The sequence below is a fragment of the Salvelinus fontinalis genome, chromosome 20 (genome assembly GCF_029448725.1).
Source record: "Salvelinus fontinalis isolate EN_2023a chromosome 20, ASM2944872v1, whole genome shotgun sequence".
NCBI lineage: Eukaryota > Metazoa > Chordata > Actinopteri > Salmoniformes > Salmonidae > Salvelinus > Salvelinus fontinalis.
The window spans coordinates 44950005-44968897 of record NC_074684.1 but is presented as its reverse complement, the minus strand read 5'-3'; the positions used below and the strand labels follow the sequence as shown (position 1 = coordinate 44968897).

The window sequence follows — 18893 nt, the reverse complement described above, 5'->3', positions numbered from 1 at the left end:
ACCAGGGCCCTATTCCCTATATAGTGCACTACTATGGACCAGAGCCCTATTCCCTATATAGTGCACTACTTTAGACCAGAGCCCTATTCCCTATATAGTGGACGACTTTAGACCAGAGCCCTATTCCCTATATAGTGCACTACTATGGACCAGAGCCCTATATAGTGCACTACTATAGACCAGAGCCCTATTCCCTATATAGTGCACTACTACAGACCAAAATAAATTTTGCCTATGTTAATAATTGAATTATAAATAAACGTTTTACCTTTCGGGTCAAAAATGTGTAACATCTGAGTGTTAAACAGGCAATAAGCCTGACATGAATTCATAACACTTCCTCTGTTTGGGGACAGCCAATGGCGTCCGCTTGGGGACAGCCAATGGCGTCCGTTTGGGGACAGCCAATGGCGTCCGTTTGGGGACAGCCAATGGCGTCCGTTTGGGGACAGCCAATGGCGTCCGTTTGGGGACAGCCAATGGCGTCCGTTTGGGGACAGCCAATGGCGTCCGTTTGGGGACAGCCAATGGCGTCCTAGCCAGCACAGAGTCCTTTCCCATAGGATAATAGATTAACAGTGTACCTGTAACGCAGTGTGGGAAATATCAGATACTATCGGAAACTTGGAAAGGCAAGTTCCCAATTCGGAAATACCCTCTAGAACGTGCTTCCTAGTGGGAAACCCGGGCCAGAATGATACACCAGTTTGTGACGTTTCATCACTGACCTTTCACCTTTCGGACCAAAAGATAGTAAAACAAACACGTAGCTAGGTTTACCCATACAATCAAACACGTAGCTAGGTTTACCCATACAATCAAACACGTAGCTAGGTTTACCCATACAATCAAACACGTAGCTAGGTTTACCCATACAATCAAACACGTAGCTAGGTTTACCCATACAATCAAACACGTAGCTAGGTTTACCCATACAATCAAACACGTAGCTAGGTTTACCCATACAATCAAACACGTAGCTAGGTTTACCCATACAATCAAACACGTAGCTAGGTTTACCCATACAATCAAACACGTAGCTAGGTTTACCCATACAATCAAGTGGAGGTAGGACTTCCTGAGTACCATCCGAACTCACCAATAACCACCTGACAACTAAGACTCAACTGGTTGTCTCGTGTGGTATATCAGACTGACATGGATGATCATTAGCAGACTTTTATAACCAGGCACATATCACGCTTCCTCCTGGCTCAAGAATAACCTTCTTCGCTTGTAATAGAATGGCAGGTCAACAGGTACCGAAGACACTCAGAAACCTGGTTCAGCCCAGTAGAGCTTGGCTCAGTTAGGCATGGTTCGGCTTGGCTCGGTTCAGTAGTGTGGTAGAATAGTTACAGTAGTGATTACCAGGGTGGTGTACTAACCGTATGTGAGGATGAGGAGGAGGAAGGGTTTGTTTCGGAGCAGCCTGAGGATGGAGGCGGTGTAGGAGTACTGTTCTGGAGGGATGCAGCGAGCTGTCGCCTGGGCCTGGGTGGGAGGGAGCTCCGGACGCTCCTGGAACACTGTGGAAAGAGGGGGGGGGGGGAGGGGTGGAGAGATGGTGAGAGATGGTAAGATGGAGAGAGGGAAGGGGGATGGAGAGAGGGAAGGAGAGAGATGGTGAGAGATATAGAGAGATGGAAAGAGGGAGGGGAGATGAGAGAGATGGTGAGAGATATAGAGATGGTGAGAGATATAGAGATGGTGAGAGATATAGAGAGAGGGAGGGGAGATGGGGAGATGGAGAGAGATATATAGAGAGGGAGGGGAGATGGAGAGAGGGAGGGGAGATGGAGAGAGGGAGGGGAGATGGAGAGAGGGAGGGGAGATGGAGAGAGGGAGGGGAGATGGAGAGAGGGAGGGGAGATGGAGAGAGGGAGGGGAGATGGAGAGAGGGAGGGGAGATGGAGAGAGGGAGGGGAGATGGAGAGAGGGAGGGGAGATGGAGAGAGGGAGGGGAGATGGAGAGAGGGAGGGGAGATGGAGAGAGGGAGGGGAGATGGAGAGTGGGGGGGGAGATGGAGAGTGGGGGGGAGATGGAGAGTGGGGGGGGAGATGGAGAGTGGGAGGGGAGATGGAGAGAGGGAGGGGAGATGGAGAGTGGGAGGGGAGATGGAGAGAGGGAGGGGAGATGGAGAGAGGGAGGGGAGATGGAGAGAGGGAGGGGAGATGGAGGGGAGATGGAGAGATGGAGGGGAGATGGAGAGATGGAGGGGAGATGGAGAGAGGGAGGGGAGATGGAGAGAGGGAGGGGAGATGGAGAGAGGGAGGGGAGATGGAGAGAGGGAGGGGAGATGGAGAGAGGGAGGGGAGATGGAGAGAGGGAGGGGAGATGGAGAGAGGGAGGGGAGATGGAGAGAGGGAGGGGAGATGGAGAGAGGGAGGGGAGATGGAGAGAGGGAGGGGAGATGGAGAGAGGGAGGGGAGATGGAGAGAGGGAGGGGAGATGGAGGGGAGATGGAGGGGAGATGGAGGGGAGATGGAGAGAGGGAGGGGAGATGGAGAGAGGGAGGGGAGATGGAGAGAGGGAGGGGAGATGGAGAGAGGGAGGGGAGATGGAGAGAGGGAGGGGAGATGGAGAGAGGGAGGGGAGATGGAGAGAGGGAGGGGAGATGGAGAGAGGGAGGGGAGATGGAGAGAGGGAGGGGAGATGGAGAGAGGGAGGGGAGATGGAGAGAGGGAGGGGAGATGGAGGGGAGATGGAGAGAGGGAGGGGAGATGGAGGGGAGATGGAGAGAGGGAGGGGAGATGGAGGGGAGATGGAGAGAGGGAGGGGAGATGGAGGGGAGATGGAGAGAGATATAGAGAGATGGAAAGATATATCAGTAACATACCATCAAAAGAGCATAGCGCGACATTTAAGAATGAATCAGAGTGGGAGGGGAGATGGAGAGAGATATAGAGAGATGGAAAGATATATCAGTAACATACCATCAAAAGAGCATAGCGCGACATTTAAGAATGAATCAGAGTGGGAGGGGAGATGGAGAGAGGGAGGGGAGATGGAGGGGAGATGGAGAGAGATATAGAGAGAGGGAGGGGAGATGGAGAGAGGGAGGGGAGATGGAGAGAGGGAGGGGAGATGGAGGGGAGATGGAGAGAGGGAGGGGAGATGGAGGGGAGATGGAGAGAGGGAGGGGAGATGGAGGGGAGATGGAGAGAGGGAGGGGAGATGGAGGGGAGATGGAGAGAGATATAGAGAGATGGAAAGATATATCAGTAACATACCATCAAAAGAGCATAGCGCGACATTTAAGAATGAATCAGAGTGGGAGGGGAGATGGAGAGAGATATAGAGAGATGGAAAGATATATCAGTAACATACCATCAAAAGAGCATAGCGCGACATTTAAGAATGAATCAGAGTGGGAGGGGAGATGGAGAGAGGGAGGGGAGATGGAGGGGAGATGGAGAGAGATATAGAGAGAGGGAAAGATATATCAGTAACATACCATCAAAAGAGCATTTAAGAATGAATCAGAGTGGGTTCTACAGAGAAGATGCACAGATTATTCCTTCATCTCAGCTTCATCTACGCTACCGTTCAAAAGTTTGGGGTAACTTAGAAATGTCCTTGTTTTTGAAAGAAAAGCACATTTTTTGTCCATTAAAATAACATAAAATTGATCAGAAACACAGTGTAGACATTGCTAATGTTGTAAATGACCATTGTAGCTGGAAACAGCAGATTTTTAATGGAATATCTACATAGGCGTACAGAGGCCCATTATCAGCAACCATCACTCCTGTGTTCCAATAGCACGTTGTGTTAGCTAATCCAAGTTTATAATTTTAAAAGGCTAATTGATCTTTAGACTAGTTGAGTATCTGGAGCATCAGCATTTGTGGGTTCGATTACAGGCTCAAAATGGTCAGAAACAAAGGACTTTCTTCTGAAACTCGTAAGTCTATTCTTGTTCTGAGAAATGAAGGCTATTCCACGCGAGAAATTGCCAAGAAACTGAAGATCTCGTACAACGCTGTGTACTACTCCCTTCACAGAACAGCGCAAACTGGCTCTAACCAGAATAGAAAGAGTTGGAGGCCCCGGTGCACAACTGAGCAAGAGGACAAGTACATTCCAGTGTTTAGTTTAAGAAACAGACGCCTCACAAGTCCTCAACTGGCAGTTTCATTAAATAGTACCCGCAAAACACCAGTCTCAACGTCAACAGGGAAGAGGCAACTCCGGGATGCTGGCCTTCTAGGCAGAGTTGCAAAGAAAAAGCCATATCTCAGACTGGCCAATAAAAAGAAAAGATTAAGATGGACAAAAGAATACAGACACTGGAAAGAGGAAATACACTGAATTTCTGATCAATTTGATGTTATTTTAATGGGAAACTGAGATTAAGGAATAACCTGGAACGGTAATGTATATGAAACTGAGATTAAGGAATAATCTGGAACGGTAATGTATATGAAACTGAGATTAAGGAATAATCTGGAACGGTAATGTATATGAAACTGAGATTAAGGAATAATCTGGAACGGTAATGTATATGAAACTGAAATTAAGGAATAACCTGGAACGGTAGTGTATATGAAGCTGAGATTAAGGAATAACCTGGAACGGTAATGTATATGAAGCTGAGATTAAGGAATAATCTGGAACGGTAGTGTATATGAAACTGAGATTAAGGAATAACCTGGAACGGTAGTGTATATGAAGCTGAGATTAAGGAATAATCTGGAACGGTAGTGTATATGAAACTGAGATTAAGGAATAATCTGGAACGGTAGTGTATATGAAACTGAGATTAAGGAATAATCTGGAACGGTAGTGTAGGCCTAAAGAATAAACAGATTATTCTTTCATCTCAGTGTGTCCTGGTGTACTTGGAAACGCACTGTGGCAGGGAATTGTCCAATCTAATTTCTAAATGATTACTGTACTCTTCCAGATATAAACACACACACACAGATGAACAAACCTAAGAACGGGCCTTCATCCATTTATAGAGAGAATATAGGCCTAGAGACTATTGTATGAATATGCAAATATTGGAAGGTGTTTAACAGGTTACGCCTCAATCTTGTAATTGGGGCTCTCTCAACACAAAACAGGATATGCATCAATCAGAATTCAACAGGTGACATTCCTTCGGGTCTGAGAAATGTTTTTCTATTACTGTGACTCTGTCTTTTAATCCTTGAAAGCATGTTTTTGTCATCTAGCTGAAAGCCTAAAAGCCATCTGGTTTGGGCTTAGTGGGACTATCATTTATTATTCAACAGGACAATGACCCAACACACCTCCAGGCTGTGTAAGGGCTATTTGACCAAGAAGGAGAGTGATGAGTGCTGCATCAGATAACCTGGCCTACACAATCACCCGACTTCAACCCAATTGAGATGGTTTGGAATGAGTTGGAACGCAGAGTGAAGGAAAATCAGCCAACAAGTGCTCAGCATATGTGGGAACTCCTTCAAGACTGTTGGAAAAGCATTCCAGGTGAAGCTGGTTGAGAGAATGCCAAGAATGTACAAAGCTGTCATCAAGGCAAAGGATGGCTACTTTGAAGAATCTCAAAATGGATTTGTTTAACACTTTTTTGGGTTACTACATGATTCCATATGTGTTATTTCATTAGTTTTGATGTCTTCACTATTATTCTACAATGTAGAAAAAAGTTAAAATATAGAAAAACCCTGTAATGAGTAGGTGTGTCCTAACTTTTGACTGGTAATGTATTTCAGCTACATGTCAACCAAATTCAAGCGTTGTGCAAAAAGTGCCTCAGAGTTGTGGCTACAACGCAACACATTCTATAAATAATTTGAAGAACCATCATCCCCTACTTTACAACGTTTGCACGGTAAAAAAAAAAATATCTGTCACGTTTTCACCTAAGTGTTTGAAAATCGCAATATCTGGCCAAAAACAAATTGCAATTCGATATTTTGTCCCGAATCGTGCAGCCCTACTTCAGAATCATTTCCAAAACCTCAAATACACTACAAGTTGTATATTTCCTACATTGCAGGAAAGTGCTCCTGCAACAGGGTGATCAAGTTAAGATCCTACATCTGTAGGTTGAGCAAAACAAGAACGACACAAGGGCAGAAGAGCCATAACCAGCTATATGTAGGTTACATCTCCTTTATCATTTAACCTCACTACAGCACCACTAGAGAATGGTGTTAACCTCACTACAGTACTACTAGAGAATGGTGTTAACCTCACTACAGCACCACTAGAGAATGGTGTTAACCTCACTACAGCCCCACTAGAGAATGGTGTTAACCTCACTACAGTACTACTAGAGAATGGTGTTAACCTCACTACAGCCCCACTAGAGAATGGTGTTAAAGTCACTACAGTACCACTAGAGAATGGTGTTAACCTCACTACAGTACTACTAGAGAATGGTGTTAACCTCACTACAGTACCACTAGAGAATGGTGTTAACCTTACTACAGTACCACTAGAGAATGGTGTTAACCTCACTACAGCCCAACTAGAGAATGGTGTTAACCTCACTACAGAACCACTAGAGAATGGTGTTAACCTCACTACAGTACCACTAGAGAATGGTGTTAACCTCACTACAGTATGGTGTTAACCTAACTACAGTACCACTAGAGAATGGTGTTAACCTCACTACAGTACCACTAGAGAATGGTGTTAACCTCACTACAGTACTACTAGAGAATGGTGTTAACCTCACTACAGTACCACTAGAGAATGGTGTTAACCTCACTAGAGAATGGTGTTAACCTCACTACAGCCCCACTAGAGAATGGTGTTAACCTTACTACAGTACCACTAGAGAATGGTGTTAACCTCACTACAGCACCACTAGAGAATGGTGTTAACCTAACTACAGCACTACTAGAGAATGGTGTTAACCTCACTACAGCACCACTAGAGAATGGTGTTAACCTAACTACAGCACCACTAGAGAATGGTGTTAACCTCACTACAGCACCACTAGAGAATGGTGTTAACCTCACTACAGTACCACTAGAGAATGGTGTTAACCTCACTAGAGAATGGTGTTAACCTCTCTACAGCCCCACTAGAGAATGGTGTTAACCTCACTACAGTACCACTAGAGAATGGTGTTAACCTCACTAGAGAATGGTGTTAACCTCACTACAGTACCACTAGAGAATGGTGTTAACCTCACTACAGCACCACTAGAGAATGGTGTTAACCTCACTACAGTACCACTAGAGAATGGTGTTAACCTCACTACAGTACCACTAGAGAATGGTGTTAACCTCACTACAGTACCACTAGAGAATGGTGTTAACCTCACTACAGTCCCACTAGAGAATGGTGTTAACCTCACTACAGCACCACTAGAGAATGGTGTTAACCTCACTACAGCACCACTAGAGAATGGTGTTAACCTCACTACAGCACCACTAGAGAATGGTGTTAACCTCACTACAGCACCACTAGAGAATGGTGTTAACCTCACTACAGTACCACTAGAGAATGGGGTTAACCTCACTACAGCCCCACTAGAGAATGGTGTTAACCTCACTACAGCACCACTAGAGAATGGTGTTAACCTCACTAGAGAATGGTGTTAACCTCACTAGAGAATGGTGTTAACCTCACTACAGTACTACTAGAGAATGGTGTTAACCTCACTACAGCACCACTAGAGAATGGTGTTAACCTAACTACAGCACCACTAGAGAATGGTGTTAACCTCACTACAGCACCACTAGAGAATGGTGTTAACCTCACTACAACACCACTAGAGAATGGTGTTAACCTCACTACAGTACCACTAGAGAATGGTGTTAACCTCACTAGAGAATGGTGTTAACCTCTCTACAGCCCCGCTAGAGAATGGTGTTAACCTCACTACAGTACCACTAGAGAATGGTGTTAACCTCACTAGAGAATGGTGTTAACCTCACTACAGTACCACTAGAGAATGGTGTTAACCTCACTACAGTACCACTAGAGAATGGTGTTAACCTCACTACAGTCCCACTAGAGAATGGTGTTAACCTCACTAGAGAATGGTGTTAACCTCACTACAGCACCACTAGAGAATGGTGTTAACCTCACTACAGCACCACTAGAGAATGGTGTTAACCTCACTACAGCACCACTAGAGAATGGTGTTAACCTCACTACAGCACCACTAGAGAATGGTGTTAACCTCACTACAGTACCACTAGAGAATGGGGTTAACCTCACTACAGCCATACTAGAGAATGGTGTTAACCTCACTACAGCACCACTAGAGAATGGTGTTAACCTCACTACAGTACCACTAGAGAATGGTGTTAACCTCACTACAGTCCCACTAGAGAATGGTTTAAACCTCACTACAGTCCCACTAGAGAATGGTGTTAACCTCACTACAGCACCACTAGAGAATGGTGTTAACCTCACTACAGTACCACTAGAGAATGGTGTTAACCTCACTACAGTACTACTAGAGAATGGTGTTAACCTCACTACAGCCCCACTAGAGAATGGTGTTAACCTCACTACAGTACCACTAGAGAATGGTGTTAACCTCACTACAGTACTACTAGAGAATGGTGTTAACCTAACTACAGCACTACTAGAGAATGGTGTTAACCTCACTACAGTACTACTAGAGAATGGTGTTAACCTCACTACAGCACTACTAGAGACTGCTGTTAACCTCACTACAGTCCCACTAGAGAATGGTGTTAACCTCACTACAGTACTACTAGAGAATGGTGTTAACCTCACTACAGTACCATTTGAGAATGGTGTTAACCTCACTACAGCACCACTAGAGAATGGTGTTAACCTCACTACAGTACCACTAGAGAATGGTGTTAACCTCACTACAGTCCCACTAGAGAATGGTGTTAACCTCACTACAGTACCATTTGAGAATGGTGTTAACCTCACTACAGCCCTACTAGAGAATGGTATTAACCTCACTACAGTACCACTAGAGAATGGTGTTAACCTCACTAGAGAATGGTGTTAACCTCTCTAAAGCCCCACTAGAGAATGGTGTTAACCTCACTACAGTACCACTAGAGAATGGTGTTAACCTCACTACAGTACCACTAGAGAATGGTGTTAACCTCACTAGAGAATGGTGTTAACCTCACTACAGTACCACTAGAGAATGGTGTTAACCTCACTACAGTACCACTAGAGAATGGTTTAAACCTCACTACAGTCCCACTAGAGAATGGTGTTAACCTCACTAGAGAATGGTGTTAACCTCACTACAGCACCACTAGAGAATGGTGTTAACCTCACAACAGCACCACTAGAGAATGGTGTTAACCTCACTACAGCACCACTAGAGAATGGTGTTAACCTCACTACAGCACCACTAGAGAATGGTGTTAACCTCACTACAGTACCACTAGAGAATGGGGTTAACCTCACTACAGCCCCACTAGAGAATGGTGTTAACCTCACTACAGCACCACTAGAGAATGGTGTTAACCTCATTACAGCACCACTAGAGAATGGTGTTAACCTCACTACAGTACCACTAGAGAATGGGGTTAACCTCACTACAGCCCCACTAGAGAATGGTGTTAACCTCACTACAGCACCACTAGAGAATGGTGTTAACCTCACTAGAGAATGGTGTTAACCTCACTAGAGAATGGTGTTAACCTCACTACAGTACTACTAGAGAATGGTGTTAACCTCACTACAGCACCACTAGAGAATGGTGTTAACCTCACTACACTCCCACTAGAGAATGGTGTTAACCTCACTAGAGAATGGTGTTAACCTCACTACAGTCCCACTAGAGAATGGTGTTAACCTCACTACAGTACCACCAGAGAATGCTGTTAACCTCACTACAGTACCACTAGAGAATGGTGTTAACCTCACTACAGTACCGCTAGAGAATGGTGTTAACCTCACTACAGTACTACTAGAGAATGGTGTTAACCTCACTACAGCACCACTAGAGAATGGTGTTAACCTCACTACAGTACCACTAGAGAATGGTGTTAACCTCACTACAGTACCACTAGAGAATGGTGTTAACCTCACTACAGTCCCACCAGAGAATGCTGTTAACCTCACTAGAGAATGGTGTTAACCTCACTACAGTACTACTAGAGAATGGTGTTAACCTCTCTACAGCACCACTAGAGAATGGTGTTAACCTCACTACAGCACCACTAGAGAATGGTGTTAATCTCACTACAGTCCCACTAGAGAATGGTGTTAACCTCACTACAGTACCACTAGAGAATGGTGTTAACCTCACTACAGTACCACTAGAGAATGGTGTTAACCTCACTACAGCACCACTAGAGAATGGTGTTAACCTCACTAGAGAATGGTGTTAACCTCACTACAGCCCCACTAGAGAATGGTGTTAACCTCTCTACAGTACCACTACAGAATGGTGTTAACCTCACTAGAGAATGGTGTTAACCTCTCTACAGCACCACTAGAGAATGGTGTTAACCTCACTACAGTACCACTAGAGAATGGTGTTAACCTCACTACAGCACCACTAGAGAATGGTGTTAACCTCACTACAGTACCACTAGAGAATGGTGTTAACCTCACTAGAGAATGGTGTTAACCTCACTACAGTCCCACTAGAGAATGGTGTTAACCTCACTACAGTCCCACTAGAGAATGGTGTTAACCTCACTAGAGAATGGTGTTAACCTCTCTAAAGCACCACTAGAGAATGGTGTTAACCTCACTACAGTCCCACTAGAGAATGGTGTTAACCTCACTACAGCACCACTAGAGAATGGTGTTAACCTCACTACAGTCCCACTAGAGAATGGTGTTAACCTCACTACAGTCCCACTAGAGAATGGTGTTAACCTCACTAGAGAATGGTGTTAACCTCACTAGAGAATGGTGTTAACCTCACTACAGTCCCACCAGAGAATGCTGTTAACCTCACTAGAGAATGGTGTTAACCTCACTACAGTACTACTAGAGAATGGTGTTAACCTCTCTACAGCACCACTAGAGAATGGTGTTAACCTCACTACAGTACCACTAGAGAATGGTGTTAACCTCACTACAGTACCACTAGAGAATGGTGTTAACCTCACTACAGCACCACTAGAGAATGGTGTTAACCTCACTAGAGAATGGTGTTAACCTCACTACAGCCCCACTAGAGAATGGTGTTAACCTCTCTACAGTACCACTACAGAATGGTGTTAACCTCACTAGAGAATGGTGTTAACCTCTCTACAGCACCACTAGAGAATGGTGTTAACCTCACTACAGTACCACTAGAGAATGGTGTTAACCTCACTACAGCACCACTAGAGAATGGTGTTAACCTCACTACAGTACCACTAGAGAATGGTGTTAACCTCACTAGAGAATGGTGTTAACCTCACTACAGTCCCACTAGAGAATGGTGTTAACCTCACTACAGTCCCACTAGAGAATGGTGTTAACCTCACTAGAGAATGGTGTTAACCTCTCTAAAGCACCACTAGAGAATGGTGTTAACCTCACTACAGTCCCACTAGAGAATGGTGTTAACCTCACTACAGCACCACTAGAGAATGGTGTTAACCTCACTACAGTCCCACTAGAGAATGGTGTTAACCTCACTACAGTCCCACTAGAGAATGGTGTTAACCTCACTAGAGAATGGTGTTAACCTCACTACAGCACCACTAGAGAATGGTGTTAACCTCACTACAGTACCACTAGAGAATGGTGTTAACCTCACTACAGTCCCACTAGAGAATGGTGTTAACCTCACTACAGCCCTACTAGAGAATGGTATTAACCTCACTACAGTACCACTAGAGAATGGTGTTAACCTCACTAGAGAATGGTGTTAACCTCTCTACAGCCCCACTAGAGAATGGTGTTAACCTCACTACAGTACCACTAGAGAATGGTGTTAACCTCACTACAGTACCACTAGAGAATGGTGTTAACCTCACTAGAGAATGGTGTTAACCTCACTACAGTACCACTAGAGAATGGTGTTAACCTCACTACAGTACCACTAGAGAATGGTTTAAACCTCACTACAGTCCCACTAGAGAATGGTGTTAACCTCACTAGAGAATGGTGTTAACCTCACTACAGCACCACTAGAGAATGGTGTTAACCTCACAACAGCACCACTAGAGAATGGTGTTAACCTCACTACAGCACCACTAGAGAATGGTGTTAACCTCACTACAGCACCACTAGAGAATGGTGTTAACCTCACTACAGTACCACTAGAGAATGGGGTTAACCTCACTACAGCACCACTAGAGAATGGTGTTAACCTCACTACAGTCCCACTAGAGAATGGTGTTAACCTCACTAGAGAATGGTGTTAACCTCACTACAGTACTACTAGAGAATGGTGTTAACCTCACTACAGTCCCACTAGAGAATGGTGTTAACCTCACTACAGTACCACTAGAGAATGGTGTTAACCTCACTACAGTACCACTAGAGAATGGTGTTAACCTCACTACAGTCCCACCAGAGAATGCTGTTAACCTCACTAGAGAATGGTGTTAACCTCACTACAGTACTACTAGAGAATGGTGTTAACCTCTCTACAGCACCACTAGAGAATGGTGTTAACCTCACTACAGTACCACTAGAGAATGGTGTTAACCTCACTAGAGAATGGTGTTAACCTCACTACAGCACCACTAGAGAATGGTGTTAATCTCACTACAGTCCCACTAGAGAATGGTGTTAACCTCACTACAGTACCACTAGAGAATGGTGTTAACCTCACTACAGTACCACTAGAGAATGGTGTTAACCTCACTACAGTACCACTAGAGAATGGTGTTAACCTCACTACAGTACCACTAGAGAATGGTGTTAACCTCACTACAGTACCACTAGAGAATGGTGTTAACCTCACTACAGTACCACTAGAGAATGGTGTTAACCTCACTACAGTACCACTAGAGAATGGTGTTAACCTCACTACAGTACCACTAGAGAATGGTGTTAACCTCACTACAGCCCCACTAGAGAATGGTGTTAACCTCACTACAGCACCACTAGAGAATGGTGTTAACCTCACTAGAGAATGGTGTTAACCTCACTACAGCCCCACTAGAGAATGGTGTTAACCTCTCTACAGTACCACTACAGAATGGTGTTAACCTCACTAGAGAATGGTGTTAACCTCTCTACAGCACCACTAGAGAATGGTGTTAACCTCACTACAGTACCACTAGAGAATGGTGTTAACCTCACTACAGCCCCACTAGAGAATGGTGTTAACCTCTCTACAGTACCACTACAGAATGGTGTTAACCTCACTAGAGAATGGTGTTAACCTCTCTACAGCACCACTAGAGAATGGTGTTAACCTCACTACAGTACCACTAGAGAATGGTGTTAACCTCACTACAGCACCACTAGAGAATGGTGTTAACCTCACTACAGCACCACTAGAGAATGGTGTTAACCTCACTAGAGAATGGTGTTAACCTCACTACAGTCCCACTAGAGAATGGTGTTAACCTCACTACAGTCCCACTAGAGAATGGTGTTAACCTCACTAGAGAATGGTGTTAACCTCTCTAAAGCACCACTAGAGAATGGTGTTAACCTCACTACAGTCCCACTAGAGAATGGTGTTAACCTCACTACAGTCCCACTAGAGAATGGTGTTAACCTCACTACAGCACCACTAGAGAATGGTGTTAACCTCACTAGAGAATGGTGTTAACCTCACTACAGTCCCACTAGAGAATGGTGTTAACCTCACTACAGTCCCACTAGAGAATGGTGTTAACCTCACTAGAGAATGGTGTTAACCTCTCTAAAGCACCACTAGAGAATGGTGTTAACCTCACTACAGTCCCACTAGAGAATGGTGTTAACCTCACTACAGTCCCACTAGAGAATGGTGTTAACCTCACTAGAGAATGGTGTTAACCTCTCTAAAGCACCACTAGAGAATGGTGTTAACCTCACTACAGTCCCACTAGAGAATGGTGTTAACCTCACTACAGTCCCACTAGAGAATGGTGTTAACCTCACTACAGCACCACTAGAGAATGGTGTTAACCTCACTACAGTCCCACTAGAGAATGGTGTTAACCTCACTACAGCACCACTAGAGAATGGTGTTAACCTCACTACAGTCCCACTAGAGAATGGTGTTAACCTCACTACAGTCCCACTAGAGAATGGTGTTAACCTCACTACAGCACCACTAGAGAATGGTGTTAACCTCACTACAATGAGCATAATAACCACTCCTCCCCCCTAGCAACAAGACAATGGTGTTAACCTCACTACAATGAGCATAATAACCACTCCTCCCCCCTAGCAACAAGACAATGGTGTTAACCTCACTACAATGACCATAATAACCACCCCCCCTAGCAACAAGACAATGGTGTTAACCTCACTACAATGAGCATAATAACCACCCCCCCTAGCAACAAGACAATGGTGTTAACCTCACTACAATGAGCATAATAACCACCCCCCCCTAGCAACAAGACAATGGTGTTATGATCCGTTGTGATCCGCTCTACAGTTCGTGACCCGGCCCTCTGAGTGGGTGACTTGTATGTCACACCCTGATGACACGGCTCCCTGCAGTCTGCGGCCACTCCTACACGCGTCAGCAATAAATCAGTTGAAACAGTTCCTCCTTGGCAAAAAAAATGACTGCTTTTGCATGTCTGTGCTTGTTATGAGAAATAAAACAGTGTGGGATAAACAGAAAGCAATAAGAAGAGGGGAGACACAGAAATACAGACAGACGAGAGTGAGGAGAGACAGACACAGACACAGAGACGAAGAGAGAGAGGAAGAGAGAGAGGAGGGTCTTTGTGCCGACACGTTTCCTGTCTGTAGTAACGGGTCACTTCCTCCAGAACGCAGCCCTTCTCCCACTCAGAGCGCTCCCCTAACTTAGTCAGAAAGCACATTTAAAGAATCGGTGTGTTGTCCAAAACTGTATTGAGGCGTTTACTGTTTATAGAACGCTAAAGAAGTACCTCTTTCCAGCATGCTCTCACAATGACAGATGGAAAGTTCTGGAATCATAACGACAGATGGAAAGTTCTGGAATCACAACGACAGATGGAAAGTTCTGGAATCACAATGACAGATGGAAAGTTCTGGAATCATAACGACAGATGGAAAGTTCTGGAATCATAACGACAGATGGAAAGTTCTGGAATCACAATGACAGATGGAAAGTTCTGGAATCATAACGACAGATGGAAAGTTCTGGAATCACAACGACAGATGGAAAGTTCTGGAATCACAACGACAGATGGAAAGTTCTGGAATCACAATGACAGATGGAAAGTTCTGGAATCATAACGACAGATGGAAAGTTCTGGAATCACAACGACAGATGGAAAGTTCTGGAATCACAACGACAGATGGAAAGTTCTGGAATCACAACGACAGATGGAAAGTTCTGGAATCATAACGACAGATGGAAAGTTCTGGAATCACAACGACAGATGGAAAGTTCTGGAATCATAACGACAGATGGAAAGTTCTGGAATCACAACGACAGATGGAAAGTTCTGGAATCACAACGACAGATGGAAAGTTCTGGAATCACAACGACAGATGGAAAGTTCTGGAATCACAACGACAGATGGAAAGTTCTGGAATCACAACGACAGACATTCTACAATCTCCTCTGGATGGAAAGTTCTGGAATTATATAGTCAAGTCTACTAACTCTCTCTCTTTATCAATGTTTCGTATGTTTCATGGTAAAAGCCCGAGTGTCCTAAATTACATCACAAGTGAACACCTATGCGCCAATACACACACACACCCACTACGAACTCAACACACACACACTTTACATACCTGGCATACAAGCCAGACGCTTCAGAAGGGGATGTATGAGCAAGAAAGAGGGAGAACAACAAAAAGCCTGAATAATTTGTCATTTAGAAGACGCATTCATCCAATAAGACCAATTTGCATGCAAACATTTAATAATATAATTGAATAATCCCAAATTCGGCCTCCCGGGTGGCGCAGTGGTCTAGGGCACTGCATCGCAGTGCTAACTGCGCCACCAGAGTCTCTGGGTTCGCGCCCAGGCTCTGTCGCAGCTGGCCGCGACCGGGAGGTCCGTGGGGCGACGCACAATTGGCATTGCGTCGTCCGGGTTAGGGAGGGTTTGGCCGGTAGGGATATCCTTGTCTCATCGCGCTCCAGCGACTCCTGTGGCGGGCCGGGCGCAGTGCGAGCTAACCAAGGGGGCCAGGTACACGGTGTTTCCTCCGACACATTGGTGCGAATAATCCAAAATTCACTTCAGGTCACACAGTCAGAAATCACTCACAAGCTAAACAGAAATCCCTCACAAGCTAAACAGAAGTCACTCACAAGCTAAAGAGGACTTCCTCATCAGCTAAAGTGATACACTAAACTAGAGGTCGACCGATTAATCGGAATGGCCGATTAATTCGGGCCGATTTCAAGTTTTCATAACAATCGGTAATTGGCATTCTTTGGACGCCGATTACATCGCACTCCACGAGGAGACTGCGTGGCAGGCCGACTACCCGTTATGCGAGTGCAGCAAGGAGCCAAGGTAAGGTGCTAGCTAGCATTGAACGTATCTTGTAAAAAAAACAATCAATCTTAACATAATCACTAGTTAACTACACATGGTTGATGATATTACTAGTTCATCTAGCTTGTCCTGCGTTGCATATAATCATTGTGGTGCCTGTTAATTTATCATTGAATCACTGCCTACTTCGCCAAACGGGTGATTTAACAAGCGCATTCGCGTAAAAAGCACTGTCGTTGCACCAATGTACCTAACCATTAACATCAATGCCATTCTTTAAAATCAATACAAGTATATATATTTTTTAAACCTGCATATTTAGTTAATATTGCCTGCTAATGTGAATTTCTTTTAACTAGGGAAATTGTGTCACTTCTCTTGCGTTCTGTGCAACAGAGTCAGGGTATATGCAGCAGTTTGGACCGCCTGGCTCGTTGCAAACTAATTTGCCAGAATTTTACGTAATTATGACATAACATTGAAGGTTGTGCAATGTAACAGCAATATTTAGACTGATGGATGCCACCCGTTAGATAAAATACGGAACGGTTCCATATTTCACTGAAAGAATAAACGTCTTGTTTTCGAGATGATAGTTTCCGGATTCGACCATATTAATGACCAAAGGCTCGTATTTCTGTGTTATTATAATATAATTAAGTCTATGATTTGATAGAGCAGTCTGACTGAGCGGTGGTAGGCAGCAGCAGGCTCGTAAGCATTCATTCAAACAGCACTTTCCTGCGTTTTTCCAGAAGCTCTTAGCAATGTTTGAAGCATTGCGCTGTTTATGACTTCAAGCCCATCAACTCCCGAGATTAGGCTGGCAATACTAAAGTACATATTAGAACATCCAATAGTCAAAGGTATATGAAATACAAATGGTAGAGAGAGAAATAGTCCTATAGAACCTAAAACTTCTTACCAGGGAATATTGAAGACTCATGTTAAAAGGAACCACCAGCTTTCATATGTTCTCATGTTCTGAGCAAGGAACTTAAACGTTAGCTTTCTTACATGGCACATATTGCACTTATACTTTCTTCTCCAACACTTTGTTTTTGCATTATTTAAACCAAATTGAACATGTTTCATTATTTATTTCAGGCTAAATTGATTTCATTGATGTATTATATTAAGTTAAAATAAAAGTGTTCATTGTTCATTCAGTATTGCTGTACTTGTCATTATTACAAATATATATATAAAAAATAATATTTATATATATAAAAATCGTCCGATTAATCGGTATCGGAATTTTTTGGTCCTCCAATAATCGGTATCTCCGTTGAAAAATCATAAAATCGGTCGACCTCTACACTAAATCTCCAGCACATTGCACACACGGGTCTGTGCTATGAACAGGTAATAAAACCTGTTAGAGATAGAAATCAGAACACTAGGCTACATATAACTGCAGATTGTACAGTGCTTTCAGAAAGAATTCACACCTCTTGACTTTTCCCACATTTTGTCGTGTTTACTGAATTTAAAAATGGATTCCATTGGGATGTGTGTGTGTCACTGGCCTCTACACACAATACCCCATAATGTCAAAGTGGAATTAGGTTTTTAGAAAATCGTACAAATTAATTTTAAAAAATGTAATGTCTTGAGTCAATAAGTATTAACCCGTTTGTTATGGTAAGCTTAAGGTCAGGAATATACATGTGCTTAAATCACATAAGGTTGGACTCACTCTGTACGCAATAATAATGTTTAACATGATTTTAGGCTATGGGCTCTCCAACCATGATCCAAGGGTCCTAAGCCTATAGGCTACATTTTGAAGTATTTTGACCACTTTAGTTGTGATACCAACCTGATCAAAACATATAGATCTATAGACTAGACTACATGGTGCCTCTGTGATACCAACCTTATCGAAACATATGGACTAGACTACATGATGCTTGCTACTATGATTTGATAAAGTTGACTGCCTCAGACTGCACACATCATTCACAAGTGATTATATTGTCACTCATCAGACTGACTATTCTCAATTTAATCTGTTCTTCACCATGTAATAAATAATGTGTGAAATTAGTTTTGATTTAGATTGGACCATTATGCATCTGTCAGAACAGGTCCAGGGTATTAGAAAATACACGTCAATCAGATGCACTTGAATAGCAAACGGAGGACACTTTTCCCTGCGGTTCATTTTCATGCCATCCAGGTAGGATATACTCCTGTTGTAAAGAGAAGCAATGTGCTTAATATTAGGAAAGTTGAGAAATAAATATAGTAGGGCTAGCCTATAGAAAGCTGATGGGACCCTCCTCTTTTTAATAGAGGCCATCACTCTGTTTTATCACTCTATTGCATAGCCTATAGAAATGTTGTGTAACATGAGCTCATGGGCTCTCATGAAGTGTTCGATTAGATTTTCCCATTACATTAGCATTGAAGTCA

General features: G+C 43.8%; 1 protein-coding gene across 2 annotated transcripts in view; it reads right to left on the bottom strand.

The window, feature by feature from the left end:
• Nucleotides 1–18893, bottom strand: part of LOC129817871 (feline leukemia virus subgroup C receptor-related protein 2-like) — a 121933-nt gene that overhangs the window by 77613 nt on the left and 25427 nt on the right. For both annotated transcript variants that reach the window (XR_008753807.1, XM_055873469.1), the window contains exon 3: nucleotides 1389–1529. Coding sequence is in view for 1 of the 2 variants with exons in the window: in XM_055873469.1 (XP_055729444.1) it covers nucleotides 1389–1529 (141 nt within the window). In the remaining variant the exon portion in view is untranslated. The remainder of the gene's footprint in view (nucleotides 1–1388; nucleotides 1530–18893) is intronic.